Here is a 21,445-nt window from a genome sequence, read left to right as displayed (position 1 = left end):
AAACGGCACTACTAGGAAAATACTAACACATGCATGGGGCGAACACACAAAGTCCACACAAAATGGCCCTAAGTGAGATTTGAACCCAAAGTCTTTTTAGAAACCATTAATGACCGCTGATTTCAGCTCACATGTGACGTAAACATTGCTCGACATTTACTAGCCAGTCATTTGTTATTTGAGAAGTAATTCCATACATCAAGAAGTGAACTGATCAGCTCATGATGAGAAACAGGAAATCCTTCCATGACCTCCATCGTGATCCAGACATTTCATTTGCACCGTTATCGTAAAGTCCTACCTACTGATTTGAACTGGTGGTCACTTGCTCCATCCTAGACTTTGTGTCCATTTGTCTTGGCAGCTCTCCTGATGCAGAGCGCAGCCCACTTGTGACGCAGGAGGAGGAGAGATCGCAGTGCTTAACTTGGACCGGTTTAAAGTGCAGAATAAATACAACACAGGCGACCAGAGTTCTGCCTCTTCTTTCCGTTTTCCGCTTGCTTCGTTTCTCAGATATCGCACTGTGCCTTGAAAAGAAATGCAACTCCTGGGCATCACTGTGGCTTTGGGACTACTGGGGGGGATATGGGCTCAGCCGAGTATTTTGCTGCCCGAGTGCGACTCCGTTGAGGCAGAGGAGGCTGCTCTGGTGGCTCAGGATTACCTCAACGCACAGCACACCCATGGCTACAAGTACGCGCTGAACCGGATCGAAGAGATCAAGATCCACACTCTGGTAGGTCAGCAGGTGTACATGTGAGAATCTCGGATTAATAGGATAATTGTGTCCTATTAAGAACTAAAGAAAAATATAGAGGTAAACAACTTAAGTAATATTTTGTCTTATTTAATCTGCCTACAGCCTGATGGAAACAATACATATGTCCTGGAAATTGAATTGCTGGAGACCGACTGTCATGTACTGGACCCCACACCTGTTGCCAACTGCACAGTCAGGCCCAAACATCTGACGGTGAGAACGCAGATTATTCTTCCACAGATGAGTTAGAGTGGCTCAACCATACCAGACAAGACATGATAATCAGACAAGAGTAAGATTTTTATGTTACAAGATCAGCAGCTGTTTGAACTGATTCTTTGTGCATCTCTAGGCGATTGAAGGGGATTGCGATGTGGTGCTAAGAAAGGTTGCCGGTATTCTCACCGTCCTGGCGTTCAAATGTAAAACAGAAGGTAAGCGTTAGCACACCGGCATCACACGAAAATCACCACAGATTTATAGCATTTTGTTATTTTTCCTGGTTGATGTTTAGAATCCAGAGAGGACTTGTGCCTTGGCTGCTCTACCCTCCTTCCTCTGAACCACACGCAGGGGCAGGACTTTGTTCAAGCCTCACTGACAAAACTCAACAATGAGACACAAAATTTGACATATTCGCTCTTGGAGATTGGAAGGATGTCTTCACAGGTGGGTCTCGGCATGTAAATGTCATGCAACCACAAGTTCAAGCATGCTTCAACCTTTTAAATGCCTTTCAGGTTGTGGCTGGTGGGAAAAGGTACAAGGCAGAATTTGTTGTAGTTGAGGCCAATTGCATCAATGACACCTGCACACCCCTGAATGACACTATGGCCGTAAGTGGACAACATTGTGAAGTCTGTAGGAGTAGCTGGTAAATGACATTAAAAAGTCCAACTTCCTTTTCAGGCACGTGGAATTTGCATTTCCGAAGGTACAAAGGATCCTAGCGTGAACTGCAAGATGTTTTCCACTCTGGTAAAACACTTTAAATTCCTGTAATTTGAGATGACCCGGTCTAACCAAATAAGCTAAATGACATTTTTCCACTTCCAGATGCCACTTGTGGATGCAAACAACACCATAGGGCCCATCTTGCCACCTCAAGTTCACATCCACCCTGGTAGGGCTTCTCACAAGCATGGCACTGGACACCACAAACTCACAGCCCTCCACAACCCCCACATGAGCAACTATTTGTCAGAATCTGCGGAATCTGCTGAAGTGGTCCCCGTTGCCCCCGCTCTAATTGTTCCTGCTGCTGAGCCTGCCATTCCCTCGCCAGCTGCTGATGACTCGTCTTCAGACGCTTCGTCAGCCAGCGTGGAAGTCCCCGTCGCTTTGGTGAAGAGAGAAGCACCTGCCTCCATTGTAGCCAATGCTCCTGCAGCTCCTGTTGCTCCAGTGAAAGTGTGCCCAGGAAGGATCAGATTCTTCTAAATGTCTTAAGCTCCTAAAGACTCTATAGTTGCTTTAACAACACTGGTACTAGAGGAACTGCTGCAAGTGTGTTGTAATACCCTTAGGTTCAGAATAGAGTTTGAAACTGGTCATGTGAGCATTTGGAAAAGAAACAAGATTACTAGAAATTAGATTTGCATGCAAGTGTTTAATAAAGATCAGTCCTTGTTTTTAACTCTTCACTGTGCTTTTTTGAAAATTAAGTTGGGTACCTAATGTTGCTGGCAAAGAAAATATTACCTTATGGGTCAATGAGGACACTTCACATTATTGACAAAGTGCACAGTCCTATTTGTCAATCATGTTGACTCGTGCAAACAGGACAACTTTGTACCCAGGAGTATTTCCAATAGCTGGAAGAGGAGTGAATGTGGGGAGGAATGTAATTCAGCTATAGTTTAAAAGGTCAGTCTCCTAAGCACAAGTTTTGAAACAGTTGTCTTCATTCTACCCTTATATACCCTTGCACAAATGCAACTTTAAAAATGTGAATATTCTAGCTAAATGCCATTATTTGAAGGCCAAGACACTGAATTTGAATGTTTAAATGAGAATAAACGTTCAGAATTTGCATAGTCTTTGAACAAAAATTAAAACCAGCAATACCCTCTTGGTCTTCAATTTAATACAATGCCAGTTTAGAATATTTACCAAACCCTAAATGTCAGATCGCATGTGAGCTGTGTAGTTTGACAATTTTTCCCAATACAAATATTAAAAACAAAAACACATGTGTAGTTTTTGTTTCTTTTATTAAAGAAAACTCATTTCTTATTTAAATTTCTTTTGTCCATCTGAAGACGTTTGTCCATTTCTGCAAGAATCAGGGAAAGAAGTTATTCCAACAGAATCATATGGAAGACTCATTCAAAAGTTAAGAACATACCTGTGGCTAGCTGGTCCAGCACTCTTCACTTCTGTCTTTTCTGGAACATTGGCTAGAAACAATTTTCTGACATCTGAAGGTGTTCGGGACTTCCAGAGGTCATCAAATGATTTCAGAACTTCAGGCTTTAATTTGTCAGCACTGAAAGATTGTTCATGGTGCAAATTTACTGTACTAGGGTCAGACGAGATAAACAAACCTGATGAGTCACCATACCTCTGCAAATAGTTGCTACCAAGTGAATGACTAGGTACTCTTTTCCCCAACCTCTTTAATTCTTGTCTTTTTTTCTGCAAAGACTCTAAAGTTTGCAGATGAGAATTTTGTCTTAGTTTTAGGGCTTTTGAGTTTGTGCCAAAACTCAACTCTCCGAAACGGTTGGGCTCCTTTCCTGGTGGGCCATGCTGCAGTAGGACATAACTTCGTGGTTCTGAATACAAATTTTGAGCTTTGTGTTCTTTGGTGGAATTATTTGACCCCGTCTCAGATGGTTGTTCTTGAGTACCATTAAGGCCCACAGAGCTATTTGACACAGGAGAATCTCCAGGCATATAGTAAGGAGAGAAAAACCTGTCAATTGCACGTTTAAAGTTGCGATGTGTTGAACCTTTATATTCAGATTTGTGCAATGACCGCTGCTCAGCAGTAGGTTTATTTTGTAACTCTCCTACATGTAGACCATGTTGGCCAAGATGAGGCATAAAATTTGGCCTAGAATGGATAGTTTGTTCAGGAAATTGGATGTTAAAAGGTTCATATTGCACAACTGGCTTCACCTGTTCACCGTCAGGCATCCACAGTTGAGACGGGTCATTGGGAGACTCAGATTTCTCTTGTTCCAAGTGTGGTAGTACCATGTCTTGTGCTCCATGTGACCACATGGGATTTGGAAATTCAGTTCCAAAATAAGAAACTGGCTCTTCATTTGCAATCATGGTAAGACTACTCCTGGGTAGTGCAACAATGCCATCTGGTGGTTGGAGAAAGTATTCATATGCATCATAAGTTTGAGGTGCCCTAGGAGAAATTTGTGATGAAGCTCTTCCAGCTTGCAGAACTGGTGCGGAAGGTTTCTGTGGAATTTCAGTAGTTTCCAAGCCTTGGCTAAAGATAGGATGAGACACTGGCAAGAAACTTGTATTCAACTGAGGTTCAGCTTTACCGTCACCTGGGATAGAAATGTAAAAATGCTGATGCAAAGCTATTTGTAGACAGCAACTGGATAATGCAGAAGGACAATATTGAGGACAGTAAACAGGGTTACCTTGTTTTGATGGGGGAGATTCCATTTTTTGCTCACTTGACAAAACAGCAAACTGTTGCACATCAGACTGCTGCATAGCATGAGGTTGAAGTGAGTAATAAAACATGTTGAAGGGGTTTATAAACTGGCCCTGAAGAGGGTTTGCAACAGGAGGTTGTGAATAATGGAAATGGTTGGCCAGGGAAGCTCTTTCACTCATTTCCACAGCTGGTGGTTTAGACTGCTGACAGGGTCCATATCCCTGTGCAGTGTTAGTTGGAATGTTTGCCAGCTGATTTTCAGGCAACAGCTGAGAATAAAAGCACCTTTGTTTTTGTTGTTCTTGGTCCTTATGATCTTCAGCTGTAGATCTTGAAGTTGGCTTTGATTGTGTAAGGGTACATAGGTGATAAGAGTAGAATGGCTGAGTTACCTGGCCCCAAGGAGGTTGTAGCTGTTGGGGTTGAGAAACTGTAGCAGGCACTGAAGGTGGCTCTGGTTTGGGGTAGATGTCAGGGAACTGCTCATAAACTTTGTTCTGAGATGCTGCAGGCTGTGGGGCTTGAGTAACAGCAGGTTTCTGAGACACCTGTGGATGGGTATAGAAGTAGAAAAATGGTGGGTATACTCTGGCTTTAGGTGTCGCTGGTTGTGGAGGCAGAGTCACAGCAGGTTTTTGAGGTGGGTGTGGTTGATCAAAGTACTGAAATAACGGCGGGTATATTTGAGCTTGAGGAGTTGCCAATTGTGGTGGCTTAGTTGCAGGTTTCTGGGTTGGTTTTGGTTGGGAATAGAAGGGGAATGGCGATGGATATGCTCGGGGTTGAGAAGTTACAGATTGTGGTGGTTGAGTTACAGCAGGTTTCTGAAGTGGCGCTGGTTGGTCAAAGTAGGGAAAGAACCGTGGGTGTACTTGTGCTTGGGGAGTTGCCATTTGTGACTGTCGAGTTGCTGGTTTCTGGGTTGGCTTTGGGTGGGGATAGAAAGGAAAGTATGGTGTGTATACTGGAGTTTGAGGAGTTGCTGATTGTGGTGGCCGGGTTGCAGGCTTCTGGGTTGGTTTTGGGTAGGAATAGAAGGGAAAGTATGGTGAGTATACATGGGCTTCAGGAGTCATCGATTGTGGTTTCTCAGTTACAGCAGGTTTCTGAGTTTCCTGTGGGTATATTTGGGCTTGAGAATTCACAGGCTGAGAGGGCTCATCAACTCCAGAGTGTCTTTGAGATGCCTGAAAATAGAAGGGGTACAAAGCCTGGTATAGATTGCCTTTGGGGGTTTCTTGTGTAACATCAGCAGGCTTTGAGGCTCGTTTCTGCTGGTGGCAGAACAAGTAAAATGAGTAATACACTTGACCTTGAGGTGTTTTTGAATGTTGCAGCTGGGACCTCTGCAAGGCACATAAGAGGTTGAATGGCTTATATACCTGGCCCTTCACAGTGTCAGAGTATGGTGGCTTTGAAACATCTGGAGGTTTTAAGGCTGCCTCCATCTGGATGCACACAAGCTGAAATAGCTGGTGCACTTCACTTTTAAACATTTCAGGCCATACTAGCTGAGAAAGTACAGATGGTTTTGCAGCCACCACCTGTTGAGAGCAAAATAAATGGAAGGGCATGTGTTCACCTTGACCCTTCTCAGACATCGTAGGATATGATGGCCCAGGTTTGTCCAGTAATCTTTGGAGATACAGTGGATAAGAATTTGAGAGCAGGGATAAAGCTTCTGTATAAGTGGAAGGAAATATCTGTTCTGGAATCTGAAGGTTGCTGGCAGGCGGTTTCTGGTGAATATGTGGTGATTTGGTCACAGGTTGCATCATTCGTGGCATTGCAGGAAAAGGCGAGTGGGGATACAATGTCTGAGGGTAAAAATGATCTGCAGATTTAGTAACTTTGAATTTTGAAGGTTTAGTGGTCTGTGGCCGTTTAGTAGTAGTGAGGTCTGGCTTTTGAAGGTAAGCATAAGGAAAACCTGGAAAATAAGTGTACGGAAGCTGCCCCAGATTTGAACCCTGATTTGGTTTGCTTGGGATCTTCTGATTTTGAGAAAAACTAGGAATTTGAGATGCTACTTGAGCAGGAGGAAGTGTTAAAGATGGATATGGTATGGAAAATGGATACACCCATTTGCCTGGCATTTCACTTTCCTGCACAGAACCTCTTCCTTGGCTCTCTGTCCCTTTGAGTTGAGTTGCCAACAATGATGGACATGAAACCTTGGTTTCTATATCTCCAGCCAACTCAAGGGAGTGCATTCCATCCTGCAAACAGATGTCACCATTATTAAATTTCATTCCCCACCTCCTTAGAAGAATGATCTGCATTTTAAAATTTACCTCCTTTGCCAGGCAAGGTGCATAGCGCACAGAGATGACAACACCTTCTGGATGTTCAACTATACCAAATACACAGCGTTGTGCAGCTGTCAATAGGGACTCCCAGTTTCCATTTACTACAGAAGGAGAAAAAAAATAAGTCAAGTTAAATTAATAATCCTGGGTCCACACCAATTTAAGAGTTCTATTCCACACTGAAACCAGTGTCAATAGAGAAAGTTTAATCCAAATCATTCTGTTTCACTAAAAATAGCTATTTTAATTCCATGCAGCCAATTTTTTTAGATAATCTTAAAAGTGATAAGCTGATATCATTGGTTTAAGGCTGAAAATGAAACCTTAAATTTCAGGCTCACTGCAGTTTAGCCTGCAGTTAGCACTCCAGGCTAAACTGCAGTGCTAACCTGAGGCTCAATGTATGCACTTGCATAAGAGAGTCCAAGTTTTCACTGCTTGGCAATATTCCAATAACATTTTAGAAAGACTCCTGTCACAGGGATTTTTTAAAATGAAAGTTCTAAATTTCCAGCCAATTTCTGATAACGGTACAACAATGTATCTGCAAGTTAGCACACCTAGAGAACACCACAGCTAACATAAATACTTACCATTTACTTTGATTTTTGAAGCAGATGTGACCCACTCCGTTTTCACAACCATGCCCTCAGCATGACAAGTGACCATTGGAGGGTTTTGTGACACATGTCCCATTAAAGGACATGACATTCTGACAGGCAGGCCCCACCAGAGCAACGGGAGCACATAGTAGTTCTCCTGCAATCAGAGTGTGATTGCGTGATAAGAACAGCACAGACAAGTCAGATGTGTAGACTCTCCATAATAGTAAACCCACCTGAATAATGACAAAGCAGCCATCATAGGGTGCTACCAAGACCAGATCTTTCTGAGTTGACCTAATGGTGTAACCACAGCTTGAGGGCAACTTTGTCAGAGACAGAGGAGACAAGTGACCTGAAAAGGACAAGACAGAGACTACTTGAAATATCATAGCTCCCATCTGTTCCGCTTAGATTTCAAACTAGCAACAGCTGTGCAGAAGAGTTAAAAAAAAGAAATATAAGCATACCCCGGTCCACAAGGATGAGAGATGCAGGGGTAGAGGCAGCATCGTGAACAAGAAGCTTCATAGAATCTTGTGTGCACTCAACCTTTGACTCCATTTTTAGCAGGTTTTCCATTGCCATTTTTTGCCAGTCACTATTTTCCATTAGTTGTCTGGTCTGCCAGCCTTTTAAAAATAAAGCACAGTTTAATTAAAATGAAGTATATATGTACTACAGCATTTACAATTTTTTTATTTTAGAAGTGAAATATGTTTTAAATTCTGCAACACCTACCCATGTCGGCTTGGTAGTCCACTTCATCCAGCGCCGCCTCTGTGGAGTCGGTCCCATTGAGTTTAGAATCTTTCAGGGAGCTTTGTCCAATTAAGAGTCTTCCATGAAGCAGATGACTTCTCTCAGGTTGCTTTTTGGTGTGCACTGAGGTTCCTCTAGATTCATCTAATGCCTTAAGCCTCGTCAGTTTTGCACAGTTGCATAGTGACATTAGAAACACAAGAAGTCCTAAATGTGCTACAATTTCACCCCCCCTGCTTTCTCTACACGCCATTGAAGGGAAGGGAAAAAAAGAAAGCACTGCACACAGGCAAATGGCCTCAGCAGTGTCCTGCGTAAGCTGACCCCTGTAGCCAGTTAGTATGTTTAAACAGAGCACACAGCCTTAGTCCTAGTTATGGTCTGGTAAACACCTGAATAAAGCAGGTGTTAACAATTGTGCTAATTAGCTCATGGACCAGTAAATAGTGATTGTTGAATGAGACGAGATGAAAGTAAAAATTGGTACTCAGCCTATCCAGCAGCCCAATGTTTTGAACTTCAAATAAAATGTATTTTAATGAATCCATCTCGCCATAAGGCATATGATCTTCCTTCTAACATGCTGTACAATTAGATGATACGGGTGTCCATAATCTCAAATGATATAACATAATGGATGAGATAAAAGTATGGAATATATTCTAACAGCCCCCTTACTTCTAAGGTTTTAATAGAGGGTTATCCTTTCACATCAGGTACCACATTTTGTCTCATATCTCATACAGGGTGATAAAACCTTCCTGAGGGAACCATGTTGCCACATCATTTGATAGTACAAAAATAAAACATATTGCCCTTTTAACTACAGATTTCAACTCCAAAATCTCACTGGTTTTTGAACTTTGGAAAAAAAAAAAGTGAGGTCATTCCCAGATCCAAGTACTAGTACAGGTTAAACGGTCCTTCAATTTATTACAGTTCTTGAAATGCTCAAGAACTTTAAGTTTAATGTTCTCTAAACACCTTGTAAAAAGAAAATTGAGACTACAGCTTACATTTTAGCAATCTGTATACAATTTGACACACGGTAAAAGACTGGACATCCTGGCTCTCATCTCTGGTTGGATTACCTTTTATTTAATCTGAAGTCATGGCATTTGAAAAAAAATTCTAAACAAAATGAAAAAAAAAAAAAAAATCAAGTTCAACTTAAAAGATGACAAAATATTCCAAACTTTTGCTTTGTTTTAATTCTGTACAGATCCCACAAAGTCTGGAGATTACCAATGCCAAAATATCCCTTAAGAAAGTGCCATTTAAAGTTACTTCTTGCTTGGGCAGCAGGTACAAATCCAACTCGTATTATCAGATCAGAAATTGAATTTTATGGCACAGAATACAGTCATTTTTCAGAAAAAAAAAACAAACCACAAGACAACTTACAAATGTTCTTATTCCAACCAACATCATTTTCAATGTTTAGTGTATACAGCATTGTTTTTAATATATTTCTAGGTACCATACTATGACAAGTTGTGAATACACTTTGATGACTAAAGCACAAGGCAAAAAACAATCCCAAGGTGTTGGAGCCCAGCAGCCTCGGTGTACAGTCTAAATGCATTCACACTGTAGTAAAAATGACATTGCCTTTGTAGTACTCAATGCACATTAAAGTTAGCAAGAAGTCAGTTAGTGAGGAAACATTTTAGTGTTGAAGTCTAAAGAAGCGGTTACATGTTTTACAGTCATCTGAAGTCATCTCGGTGGTTTCCAGGCAGCCAACAATTGCCTCTAATAAGCTAAAGTACCTCTCTTATGGAAGTTGGTCCACATGGGAGGGCGAGCTCATAAAGGTGTAGTGTTTTTATTTTTACAGCAAAAATGTACAAATGGCAGGAGAGAATTGGCCCCATCTCAACTGCCAAGAGATGAAATGTCCACTGAGACTCCAAGATGGGATCAAAAATGATAAAGTCGGTGTAATGCTAACCTTACGTTACACTCAAAAAACAGCCCAACGCCACATCAGTTACTTTAAGACCACATTCAGGTACAATAGCAAAACAAAAATCTGGTAGTGGACGGTAAAAGAAAAGAAACAGAAGGTGGCCAATTAGGGGAAATCTGTCTTTAAAAAAAAAAAAAGAAAGAAACAATAGGATATTAAGAGAAAGGCATGACAGATGGTTTGGCTGAAATACTGTGGAAGGACATGGGAGAAACAGGGCTGAGTTTGCTGTGATAAAGCGCATACATGCAACTTCCATAATGCCTGCATGCTGAATACTGGAAAACATTTTTTAGAGGTATGTTTTTAATAATGCTTAACAAAAAGGTATATGTATATTGATGTGTACAGAGAAAACAAGTCAGTTTACGTTAGGAGTCCAAATTTATTTTACACTTTTAAGTATGCACTTTAGCTTTTTTTTTTCCTTCTTCTTTTAAAACATGTTTGGTTGATAAACATCTCAATAAACATGCCATAACTGTAGTGTCAAAATCATGATAAACAATGTTAAAGGGAGGTCAAAAAATAAAATAAAATAAAAAGTGGATGAGGGAGTTTAGCCAACAAAAGACTGTGTATAAAAGGAGACTGGGTAGGAAGTAACACTGTTTGCCACCTAAATCCTGGAAGTAGTGTCAACAATACGGTGAGTGGGAGTGAGCTGCTAAGTTGACCAATGGGGTGGCGAGGTTGCTTAGTATCCAGACTTCCTCAGGTACTCAGCCATTGCATGTGCTTTCTTGTTAAGATTTCCACCATGGACCGCCTCCTTTCCCATGACTAAAACCAATACTGGAGCACAAGGGGAAAAAAAATATAAATAAAAAAAATAGACAAATGAACTACAAAAGAGCCCCGCCCCCCCATACAGGATGAAGGGGTGAGAACAAAGGTGACACAGTATCTTATCACTCTTCACTGCTATTAAATGTTTCCAAAACATTTGACTGCTCGCAGGAGAAATCTTAACAGCAATATTTTTTTTCTCTTCTTTTTTGTCCCTCAACTTGGATCTACGTGAGCTTGAAAGCATTAAAAGCCCGAATCCCTCAAGTATTTTGCCATTGAGTAAGCCTTCTTATTCAAGCCGCCTCCATGGACGCCTTCTTTGCCCATTACAAGAACCAAAACTGAAAGAGAAAAGATGGAAAGAAAAAAAAAGGATAGTTAAGAAAAGTAAAAGAAAAGAAAAAAGGTAAAGAAAAGACTTTCCAGATAAGAAATAGAAATGTGCACCACTTGGAATTTATAGATTCCTGCAGCATCTTATAGCAGCTACAGTGATCATGCTGCATTCCCATTTACTGTAAAAATGCAAATTGAAATTAAGAATCTTGTATATTACATTGTATAAGACCCAGTGACTCCTAATTTTACCCAAGTAAAATACAGCTACAGGACTTATTTGTACTGTCTGATAGTAAGAAATGATGTTTGAATAAACTACAAAGTGATGACACACCATGCTTGTAATATTCCAGGAGGTGCAACATTTAATTAATGCTCATTTAACAAAACATCATGCACACGAGTCAGGAGAAAGGAAAAAAATAAAAAAAGTTAGAAAGCTAAAACAGTTTCTTCCCAATTCTGCTAACTAGAGGCAAACTCATGTGGCAAATGTCTCTGCTAACCAATAAAAACAAGACTTCTCATCATACTGCAAGAAAGTTTGCAGCCATTTTAAAATCGATTCTGCTTTGCTTTCATGTAAATTAAGCCTTCCAAGGCTTTTAGCTTATCTAAATGCATCTAACACAAGCCAGACTAAGTCATTATTTAAAGACCCTTTTAACACCCTATCCTCCTACCAATTTGAATGTTGACCTAATTAAAAAGATTTTTGAAGAATTTTTAAATTTGGCTCAGACTTTATTAATTTGCTGAACATAAGCAATTGGATCTTAAAAACTGATTGTGACAAAGCTGAAAATACAAAAGATGTCAGGATGCTTGTCAGTTACTTCTTCAAAAAAATCCAATTTAAGGAAAAACCTTAGAAATAAAGCTTTACACTAAATGAAGGCTGTGAAGGTCAACTTCTACAGACAGGATACAAACTGCTTATGTAACAAAATCTCGCTTCAAAATTTCTGAATCTACGTTTATTTATACGTTTATCTGAATCTCCCTTTATTGGACTTCAGTCTGGATTAAGATGGTTGGACTGTCAGTTTAGCATGGCGCAGACAAGTCCAGGATCAGAAATGTCAAACGGATATGTGAGAAGACCACCTAAAACCCTGTCACGTTTGTTTGCCATCAGAGCATTTTAGGTTAGTTTTATTATAGATGGTCAGGAAGGGTCATTGTTGCAGACCACAGCCTACAGAGTCCTCTATATAAAAAAAAACCACTACTTTGTATGCAAAGAATCTACCAAAACCCCAATATTGGTGAATAAAGTGCTACGATGTTTTTCAAGACTGGAGTCGTTTAAAAGTGGCCCGTTCCTTAACCTCTGTCTAATATAAGTTGTTAAAAGGTAAGCTACAGGTCAGATATTAACTCATAGAACTGGCTTTCCTCATAGAACCCTACTTTAAAAGGTTTTATCAAAGTATTTCCCCCTCAAATATGCCATTTAAGAAGAACTACTGCTGTTGTGTCTGAGGGCTAATTAGATGCAACAATAAATCTTGACAATGAGGTTAATTAAGAATTCAAAATAAAGTGTTTTAAATGGTTGCACTAAGAGAAAAATATTGTTTTAATCTTCATGCTAGATGCTCACAAATATCACAGAATTAGCCTTTTGATGACTAAAGGTACATTTACTTTATTATATATGTGTGTGTATATATATATATACTGTCCCTATTATGTTAATAAAAAAAATTGGGATGTTAATACTTGTGGTTTTCTTAAGTATACAAGTAAAAATAAATACATTTTAAAAAATCCCAATTTCTGGAACCCCACCACATACAAGTTTAATTTTACCTTTTCCAGCTCTGCCTACAGAAATGTTATATGTAGGTTCTCCTCCCTGGCTCTTTGTCCGGATGTCCATCGTCCAGTCGCCATCATCCTGGAGGCTGTCTCTAAGGACAGAACACTTCTTTGAGCCCAGGGTGAGACCATTTGTGTAAAACGACTCCCTGTCCTTTCCAACGAGGACATCAATTTCCTGAGACTGAAAGACAAAACAAACACACAAAAAAAAAACAAAAAAACACAATTGGATTAAAAAATGGGCTGCAGCTTCTTTGACGGAGGTAGTCGTTTTACTTGATGCAGAAAGTAACAAAATTATCGCCGTTTATGTCTATAAGGCTCGGAAGTGAATCAAACCGCAAGCTATTGTTTAAATGTTTAGGGAAGCAGTTTGGGAGCACTTAAGTTTGAATCCATTCAATGTAATGAGGGGTGGGTGTGGTTACCTTAAAGGTGCATCTCTGAAATAGATGCAGTTTTAATTTTTCGTATTTATTTTGTTGGAGAGTCATGCATTGCTGCATGCAGTACCTGTAGATGCAGCACAAGCATTATTTGTTAAAATGAGATTCTCTAATCCTTCCACATTTGAAACATTGATTAATTAAAATCAAGATACTGACAACACTATTTGAAAATCGTCAATTATGCTTTGCATATATATATATATATATATATATATTTTTTTTTTTTTTTTATCGAGTGTTGTACTGTGTCGCTATGCACCAAGCTCATTACATAAAACGAAAAGGTTCGTTTCTTTTTAGCCAACAATGCAAACAGGTGGCTGGTCTGACTGAACATAAAGGCGTGTACCGTCTGCGCTTTACTAGCCAGAGATTTTTGAACCACAGGTAGCCGGTAAAGTAGCAGCTTAACTTCAGCTAATCGAAGCAGCTGCGCGCACAAAAGCATGCACGTTCTGCTGCCAGACACCGTCTGCTAGCTGCTTTTAAATTAGCCTCACGTTCACTGCTGGAGCTCCGAAATCATTTAAAGCGCAATCCAGCAGCAAATAATTTAAGCTCCGCACCCTGTCATGATAACTGAAGTCTTGTCACAGAAGCTTTAATATAGCAGTGTTTCCCTACCATGTCTAATATCCAACGCAGGCCACCGTCAGATAAGCTAGTTAGCTTATCTGCCCATATAAGTTAGCTTATATGGGCTAGCTCCGTAACGTTAGCTCGGTTCATTTAGAGCCTGCGAGGTAACGGTTTTAGCGCTACTGAGCGTCCGCGTGGGGAAGCGCGCGCCAGTAATGGCAACTAGCAGCACCGGTTCTCTCCAATTTTTGATCTTTTTTTATTACTTACCGTGATATTGTTGAATGTACCACCGGCATGCGCTGCCCAAACATATTTGGCGTCTGTATACCCAACAATGGCGCTATCCTGACAGCTGCCATCGGCCATCAGGTTTTCCACGTAGCTTTGCCAAGACATATTCAAGAAACTGACGCTATAAATTTATATATAAAAAAAGACTATAGCTTTGCGGGTAATGTTACCAAAAAAAAAGAGACAGAGTTGGGAAGGTGAACGATATCTCCAGGCAAATTTAGAGTCTCCAATCCAACCCACACTTCGACGTTGACCAACGCGAAGGCTGGGGCAGCAAAGAAAGCCAGGGCAGTGAGGCGGCGGCTGGGTGTAGTCCGTATCAGATCACTCCGCACAATGAGCTCCCTGGCGCTTTTATGGCAGCACGCGGTGGAATAAAGAGGGACTTATCAGCTCAGCCAAGAGTCTGTGCTGTGGGTCAGAGGCGGATGCACATGTGCTCATTTTATTCAGTTTCATCATTCTGTTATACAGCTGTATTTTCATGCTGTATAATAAGGTGACAAAGACTGTCTAGCCAGACGTTGTGCTGTGTAAGGCACTAGTGCATACAGACAACTAGAGTCGGGATTTTAAAATTGTTACCCACTTTCTTTTAGTTAAAATTGCCATTCAGTGGTGTGTTTGGTGACTAGAAAATTTTGATTGACAATGTAAAATATAGCTCCGAAATTTAATTTACATTTTCACTGCTGGATTTCATAGAATAAATAGTTCTTTTTATTAGAAACAAATTAGGCTGAAGGGAAAAAAAACGCTGCAAACTCTACTTTGTGTGTATTTTACTTGGTGACATCATGAGAGGTAAGTGATTCAAGCGATTCGTTTTTGCCTAGGCATTGTCATGGTCACTTCTTACTTTCATTTTGTACCAGTATGCAAACCATTTTCTCCCATTTTGTGTAAGTATATCGCCCCTTCGCCAGTCCTTTCATTTGTACTCTTGGTTGTTTTGTATCTAACTTCTCTGATACAAAATGGAGTCATAATGTATTATTTTTCAAAGACTATGGATTAATTCAACCTGGGGATGTGTCATAATCCCTTTGGAAATTGATTGTTTAATTCTAAATTATCCAACTAGCCGTCTACTGTAAAAATATATGTGACTAATGGCAAATGTCTACCACCATAGGTAGAGTTTATCAGGGGCTATCCTCTTACATTGTACCACCTGTAAACAAACACTTATTTTCTCAAAGGTTTTTCATTCTGTATGTGCAAGCCTATGATTTTGACCAAACAAATTTTTCCACAATTTATTTATCTTGTTGTGTGCTTCTGTTTCTCTATTTTTTTATGTGAGTCCAAATTAAGCCTATATAGCCATATTTGCACTCTTCTGCCTAAGGAGAATTACATTTTGATTCAAATGTTAAATAGTAGCTATATGGGAAGATTTGGGGCAAAACAGAGACAAATAGGACAAACAACCAGGCACACATCCATCCATCCATCCATTTTCTAACACCCTCGTCCCTAGTGGGGTCGGGAGGGGTGCTGGTGCCTATCTCCAGCTAATGTTCCAGGCGAGAGGCGGGGTCACCCTGGACAGGTCGCCAGTCTGTCGCAACCAGGCACACTCACTGAGACATACCAGTAATTTAGAGAGACTGGTTAACCTGGCAGTCATGTTTTTTACTGCAGGACTGTGGCTCAAAGCTGCTGTCTGGCCAGGCAGGTTACAGTGAGGCTCAAAGGGTATCTACTTTTTTTTTAATGATTACTGATGTATTTGTGTCCTTAATTTGGTCCCTTTTAACTTTTCATAGTCATGCACCAGTTCTGTAGGAATAACAGTTGGAGCTTTAAAATGATCTCAATGGATTGCATCAACCAAACCAAACAAATTTTAAAACAGCACGGTTAAAAATGATTGATCATGGAATCTAGCTTCACAAAACGCTTCCATGTAGTTCATAGTTGCCAAAATGTGTGCAGCTTTTTTCTAATTCTGCTCAAAAGTCTTGCAGCAGCTGTACAAAATACATCTGAAAAATCCTGGGCCACAGACGTTGCACGGGCCTCTTGTGGGGGTCTATCCCTCTTGACCCCCTCCTGGGGGTCACCAGGTGTTGTGGTAATGCGTCCTCCCTGCCCTGGTCCTTCTGAGTTTTAGCTGCCAGACGTATTGGGTGCTTTGGGGGGGTGCTGTTTCCCCTGCTTGGTGCTGGATGGTCTTGCTTTCAGGTGTTGGAGGGAGCATTGGGGTACAGGGAACTCTGGGTTACAGGGTTGATGATGATGTGGCAGGGTCAGGGAAGATTGGTGCCCTGCATCTCTCCCTGCGCCTCTTTGGCTTGGGGGCTGCTGCTCCTTTCCTTTGTTGACGACCGACTTCCATTTATGGTGTATGGCTGACCTGGGGCAGTGCCTGGTGTCTGTCTGGGGCTGTTGTGGCCTTCTGGAGTTGAGTACTGCTGTCCTTTGATACCCTTGGGTGCTGTGGCTTGCAGGCCTTCCACCATCCTCGCCACTAACAACTGTGCAATTTCCGTCGACAAGTTTGTCCACATACAACCCTTCCAACACAAAGGCAATTATTTCCACACATACGTCACCAACTACTTTTACTCATAATTTCTTTGTTTGTGTCGCTGGTCTGCAGCAAAGAACAAGAGTGTCACCCTTGTTGCCAACAAACATTTAAGACATCTTTTAAAACTATCCATGTCACGAACAGCACCACATACAGATGTTTCTCTACTTACTCCTCAGCTGACAGTGGAACCGAGTCGTGTGACTGCTTTTGGGCAGTCTGGTCAGAACACACAAATCCAAACAAATTCAATCCAGTCTACCATTTATGGGTCAGAAGCCACTGGGACCAGTGATTATAGACCCTGGCTAGTGCAGCACTGAGAGTCTCAATTATTTGATCTAATTGAGATGCAGTTGTGGCACTTCCAGACACAACTCCAAAAGTTTAGCATTGAGAGGCTCTCATGCAACCCCTGCAAGGATCAAATGTGAAGCTACAATGTTAAAATTTTTAATTTTTTTTCCCCCTCCCAACATCAACAAGACTCCCAAACAGTAATAGTTGACATGAGCCATTTGGGTAATTGTCCAGGTTGGCAATTAGAAAGCGTGTTTTACACAAAGAAATAAATGAGTCCAGTTATCTATTGTTCCCCTTAATTGTTGTGATATCAGCTATTTTTCTGACCCAAATGCTGCATCAGAGGCAGTTCTTGAATAGGTAAAGGTTTATTTAAAGAACATGGTCAAATCTGCAAAATAACAAGTCTGTTTCTCTGGTTTTCTCAGGAAGGTCTGGAGAGAAAGAGAAGAGTGACTAGCAGTTGACAAGCAGGATGATGCAGATTATTCAATGGCAGGTTTGAGCTTACGGTTCAAAGAAGAGGTTTCAGCATGGAGAGGGAAGTAGGATCTGTGGAGGTACATTTCTGTGCAGGGTGAATCTTGCAATTATTTGTTTTTCTGAGCAGGGTAAGTTGGAGAGCAGACCGGTGACTGCTGAAGGTGATCACACGGAGGAAGACGACCATGAAACACAGAGATGGGAGGTCCAGAATAAGCAGCCAGTGAGGTGTGAGAACCACCAGAGTCCAACCTGTGAGGTGCCTAGAGTGAATAGTAGGTCAAGGAGCAAAGAAGGCATTTAAAAAACCAAGAAACTCTTAGGAAGTTACATTCAGGAGTTGGCTTGACTCTACCAGTGACGGTTAGGCATCAGGCACCAAATGGTGGCCTGCCAGCTCACTAAAAACCAAAGCCAAACAAAACACTGATTGCCGTCAGGTATGTAGCGAGCAGCAGGTGGAAAACCAACAAGGATCCTCTGTTCAGGAAAGATTACACACGCACAAAAACAGATTCTAACAGGAATCTTGTTTTGCATTGTATAGCAAATGGGGAGTTGTCCCACTAAGAGCTAGCTACTGAGAGAAGGGAGATTAGGTTATTAGCCTGGTAAAAACCAGCCCCTTGTTCTACACTTTGCTTTGTACAGAGAGTCTCCACTGTGGACTATTGAGAATTGATTGTTTTCTGGAGGTGTGGACTCTGTTGGGGTTTTAAATTTTACCCAAGTCTTGAACGTTTGCCCATTGTATTGCACGAGTTTAAAGCTGTAAAGCTTACCGGAAATTGCTTGGACTGTAAATAAACATCTCCCACCCACCACGAACAGAAAAGTGACGACAGAGGGCGACTGTTAATGTTAATGCAATATTTGGAATCGTAGCCAACATGTACTGGATGGCTTTGTCCACTTCCTCTGCTGTCATCGCTAAAACTACAGGCAGACTACAATTCTGAAACAGTACAGAAAATCGTCGACATCGTTCACAACTTCTCCTTCTGTTCACCGATTGGCCCAGTTCAAATACTGTCGAAGGAATCAAGCTTAATGGGAGAAAGCCCAGACTCAGCGGTGACGTGAGATTAGAAGCAAGCAGAACAGCGTAGGAAGAATGGCCAGGCAGTGCAGGGCACTGTGTTGAATTCCCTGAATAAAGTTGGGTTAGTTAATACACATCAGTTTATTATTTTTCAAAAAGTTTCTTGTTAGTTTGCACTGGTCCATTACATAAATAAAACTTTTAGGGTATAATGTGGAAAAAAAGTGGCATAAATCCTTTTACAATGCGGCGTAAATCTGACTAACCAGCAAGAAATTTGGATCGAGAGAAAAGAAGATGGTAGTTAGAGCTGACCTACAGAGGAACATCAGAGGAGGATGGGTGGATGATTGGAGGCAGAAGTCAAGGGAGTTTACTCACCACTGTGTTAAAGTTGTTTTTATTCGTTTTACTTGGAAAGGAACAAAACGAAAAACAAATACCCTCTTTGGCCAGCAGAGGGAGTGCTAGCTCAAAAACGGACAGATATCTATCTATCTATCTATCTATCTATCTATCCATCTATCCATCCATCCATCCATCCATCCATCCATCCATCCATCCATCCATCCATCCATCCATCCATCCATCCATCCATCCATCCATCCATCCATCCATCCATATAATTGTGTATTTGTGTGAAGCCAAGCATGTCTTCTGTCTAAATAATGTGGTTTTAGTCACACATTTTGAAATAACATTATTCTAGACGTCCTGGTCATGCTCCTACTTTTCCATTAAACTTTACTCCTACTTTGTGCTTTGTTTGTTTGTTTTTTTTTTAACAAATGTTGCACTTACCTGAATGCATACCTCCTATGGATGTTAAACATGTCTAGTTTCTTTCTAAATGTACATATATGCACTTTCATATCAGCAAGAGCCCTTGATAAAATTTAGGGGTTTTTGGACATTTCTTTTAGCATCTTGCAGCCTTCTTTCAGGGTAAACATGCTTGCACAGTCAGATTGGGCATGTTGGCAGTCGTTTTAAATGGTCCCCATTTGTAGATTATTTTCTGTACAGCAAAATATGGGTTTAGTCTTTTGAGAGCTCTTTAAATCCCCCTACACCACACTCGCTACAGTCTTCTTCTTTTTTTTTCTTTTTTTTACAAAAGGTCTCCCAACAGTCAATAATTTCTTTTTCTGTGGTTTGAATTTAATTGACTTTTTTTCATGTGAGTTTTACAAAAACATTTTAAAGGGTATTTTCTAATTCCTCGTTTCCTCACATGTAGCTTTTCAGTCTTTCAGTATATCCTACAGCAATGTGAGACCAAGCTGGTGACCAGTGCAGGGAGGAAATACCAGACCGCTGTCTCATTTTCAACTGTGCTGCTCAAAGTTGAGCTCGCACAAATACATTTCCCTCACAATTCAATTCAAATTCAATCATACTTCATTAATACCAAAGGGAAATTTTACATTACAATCTGGTGATAAAATTTTATGCCATTTTATGGGAAATAAACTGGATTGCCAAGAGGCATTGTGGCAGCAACGAAACACTCGACCCAACACTCGTTCTATTGACCTTTTTTTTTTTTTTTTTACATAAACAAAACGCACAAGATAAATGTCTGACAAATGAAGGGAAAGAGAAATCATTGTAAGCAAACTGTGAAAAACCAGCCAAAGTAGTTGTACACAGAAACGTCTGACTAGAACCATAATTTAGACCAAAATAGAAAGACAAATAAAGTTCCTGTTGCTTAAAGAGAAGCAGACTTGGGGCTGCGTATGACTGGTTCAAAGTTGGATTCAGCGATACAACCATGAACTGAAAGTAGGGTTTGGTCATTTCTTCAGAATGATGATGATGCAACTTTCAAATGAAGAAAAGTGTGTTAAAACTCCTCCTCAGCGAAGGCAGATCAACAACAGCTCGGATCTCAGTCCGGCTGAAAACTGATGGTACAAACTGATGAGATGCCTGTCCTGCAAATATCACCTGTGAGCTTCTTTTCATAAGTGAAGCCTCATTAAATAAACCAATCATTTTTTTTTCTTACCTCAACTCTGATTCATCCCAGAATTGTTCCTTCTACTTGATCTAGCCAAAAGACATAAAAACGTAAATACCAGCAACCTCTGTGATTCATTTATATTTTACTACAAAACAAACTTAACTGAACATCCTTTAAATGTACTGATTCCATATTTTCCCCCCCAGGGATTGTATATGGCCAAGCAAACATTCCCATCAGGAACTGCGCTCCTAACACAGGACAGAATGTCAGGACCCCTGTGTAAAGCCTGTGGGGTCTGAATCCTCCACACTGACCATATTAGCTGTTACACATGGTCTCGTGAAATGCAGAGACTGAATGAAAATAAAGGGATTAGAATAATAAACCCGCACAAGGCAGCGCCCCTTTAAAAACCCTCCCCTCAGTTTTTATGAGGCTGCTGCAGTGAGCTTCTTTGGAGATGTTCTGGTGGTAAACACCACTGGCACTAACACTGCAGTGTATAGAAACTACAGAGCCAGAGTTGATGCCTTCAGGTAACCTCTGGTACAGTTAGTTGCATTTTCTAAATAAATTCCATTCACAAATTCACTGTACCTCGAAAAAGTATTCATATCCCCTAGCCCACAAATCTTAATGCATTTAGGAAGGAATAGAGCTTTCATTTTTCTTAACAAAAAATCTATTTAATAAGCTGTGGAGTCAGATTTCCCACTTGGAATGTCTCTGAATTTATTCAACGCTGACTTTGACATCTATTATGGCAGTTCCTTCAATCAACAAT

At 40.7% G+C, this 21,445-nt stretch overlaps 3 protein-coding genes and 1 long non-coding RNA gene across 5 annotated transcripts; 1 reads left to right on the top strand and 3 right to left on the bottom strand.

Annotated features, from left to right (window-relative positions):
* Positions 1 to 451: 451 nt before the first annotated feature.
* ahsg2 (alpha-2-HS-glycoprotein 2) lies at positions 452 to 2,399 on the top strand. Its single transcript, XM_032565468.1, has 7 exons — positions 452 to 739; positions 866 to 976; positions 1,116 to 1,197; positions 1,278 to 1,432; positions 1,504 to 1,599; positions 1,673 to 1,741; positions 1,820 to 2,399. Exons 1-7 carry the CDS (start codon positions 542 to 544, stop codon positions 2,201 to 2,203), a joined length of 1,095 nt encoding a protein of 364 aa, XP_032421359.1. The 5' UTR covers positions 452 to 541; the 3' UTR covers positions 2,204 to 2,399.
* Positions 2,229 to 8,411, bottom strand: LOC116721569 (uncharacterized). Its single transcript, XM_032565404.1, has 7 exons — positions 8,047 to 8,411; positions 7,776 to 7,937; positions 7,542 to 7,660; positions 7,297 to 7,462; positions 6,689 to 6,804; positions 3,111 to 6,613; positions 2,229 to 3,038 (listed from the first exon to the last, which is right to left on the bottom strand). The coding sequence occupies exons 1-7, from the start codon at positions 8,318 to 8,320 to the stop codon at positions 2,996 to 2,998; spliced, it is 4,383 nt and encodes a 1,460-aa protein (XP_032421295.1). The 5' UTR covers positions 8,321 to 8,411; the 3' UTR covers positions 2,229 to 2,995.
* A 733-nt stretch (positions 8,412 to 9,144) lies between these two features.
* On the bottom strand, positions 9,145 to 14,601 carry LOC116721633 (profilin-2-like). 2 transcript variants are annotated; one of them, XM_032565505.1, is made up of 3 exons: positions 14,296 to 14,601; positions 12,986 to 13,178; positions 9,145 to 11,172 (listed from the first exon to the last, which is right to left on the bottom strand). In XM_032565505.1, the coding sequence occupies exons 1-3, from the start codon at positions 14,422 to 14,424 to the stop codon at positions 11,075 to 11,077; spliced, it is 420 nt and encodes a 139-aa protein (XP_032421396.1). In that variant the 5' UTR covers positions 14,425 to 14,601; the 3' UTR covers positions 9,145 to 11,074. The 2 variants fall into 2 exon arrangements, with proteins under 2 accessions (XP_032421396.1, XP_032421395.1); XM_032565504.1 differs by having other exon boundaries at positions 9,145 to 10,834; positions 14,296 to 14,594.
* Positions 14,602 to 15,939: 1,338 nt separating this feature from the next.
* LOC116721655 (uncharacterized) lies at positions 15,940 to 17,954 on the bottom strand. Its single transcript, XR_004339650.1, has 2 exons — positions 17,676 to 17,954; positions 15,940 to 17,598 (listed from the first exon to the last, which is right to left on the bottom strand). It is a non-coding gene; the product is annotated as an uncharacterized LOC116721655 (long non-coding RNA).
* Positions 17,955 to 21,445: the final 3,491 nt, after the last annotated feature.

Source organism: Xiphophorus hellerii, chromosome 6 (genome assembly GCF_003331165.1).
Source record: "Xiphophorus hellerii strain 12219 chromosome 6, Xiphophorus_hellerii-4.1, whole genome shotgun sequence".
Lineage (NCBI taxonomy): Eukaryota > Metazoa > Chordata > Actinopteri > Cyprinodontiformes > Poeciliidae > Xiphophorus > Xiphophorus hellerii.
This window is presented reverse-complemented; position numbering and strand designations above follow the sequence as displayed.

Excerpts from the sequence above, each read along its gene's own strand:
- ahsg2 (XM_032565468.1), top strand. The coding sequence starts at position 542 with ATGCAACTCCTGGGCATCACTGTGGCTTTGGGACTACTGGGGGGGATA. Across the intron at positions 1,433-1,503 it reads TTGGAAGGATGTCTTCACAG|GTTGTGGCTGGTGGGAAAAG; the intron begins GTGGGTCTCGGC and ends AATGCCTTTCAG. Across the intron at positions 1,600-1,672 it reads CCCTGAATGACACTATGGCC|GCACGTGGAATTTGCATTTC; the intron begins GTAAGTGGACAA and ends CTTCCTTTTCAG.
- LOC116721633 (XM_032565505.1), bottom strand. The coding sequence starts at position 14,424 with ATGTCTTGGCAAAGCTACGTGGAAAACCTGATGGCCGATGGCAGCTGT. Across the intron at positions 13,179-14,295 it reads GTACATTCAACAATATCACG|TCTCAGGAAATTGATGTCCT; the intron begins GTAAGTAATAAA and ends TTTGTCTTTCAG. Across the intron at positions 11,173-12,985 it reads TGTAGGCAGAGCTGGAAAAG|TTTTGGTTCTTGTAATGGGC; the intron begins GTAAAATTAAAC and ends TTTCTCTTTCAG.
- LOC116721569 (XM_032565404.1), bottom strand. The coding sequence starts at position 8,320 with ATGGCGTGTAGAGAAAGCAGGGGGGGTGAAATTGTAGCACATTTAGGA. Across the intron at positions 7,938-8,046 it reads GGACTACCAAGCCGACATGG|GCTGGCAGACCAGACAACTA; the intron begins GTAGGTGTTGCA and ends TATTTTTAAAAG. Across the intron at positions 3,039-3,110 it reads GCTGGACCAGCTAGCCACAG|AAATGGACAAACGTCTTCAG; the intron begins GTATGTTCTTAA and ends TGATTCTTGCAG.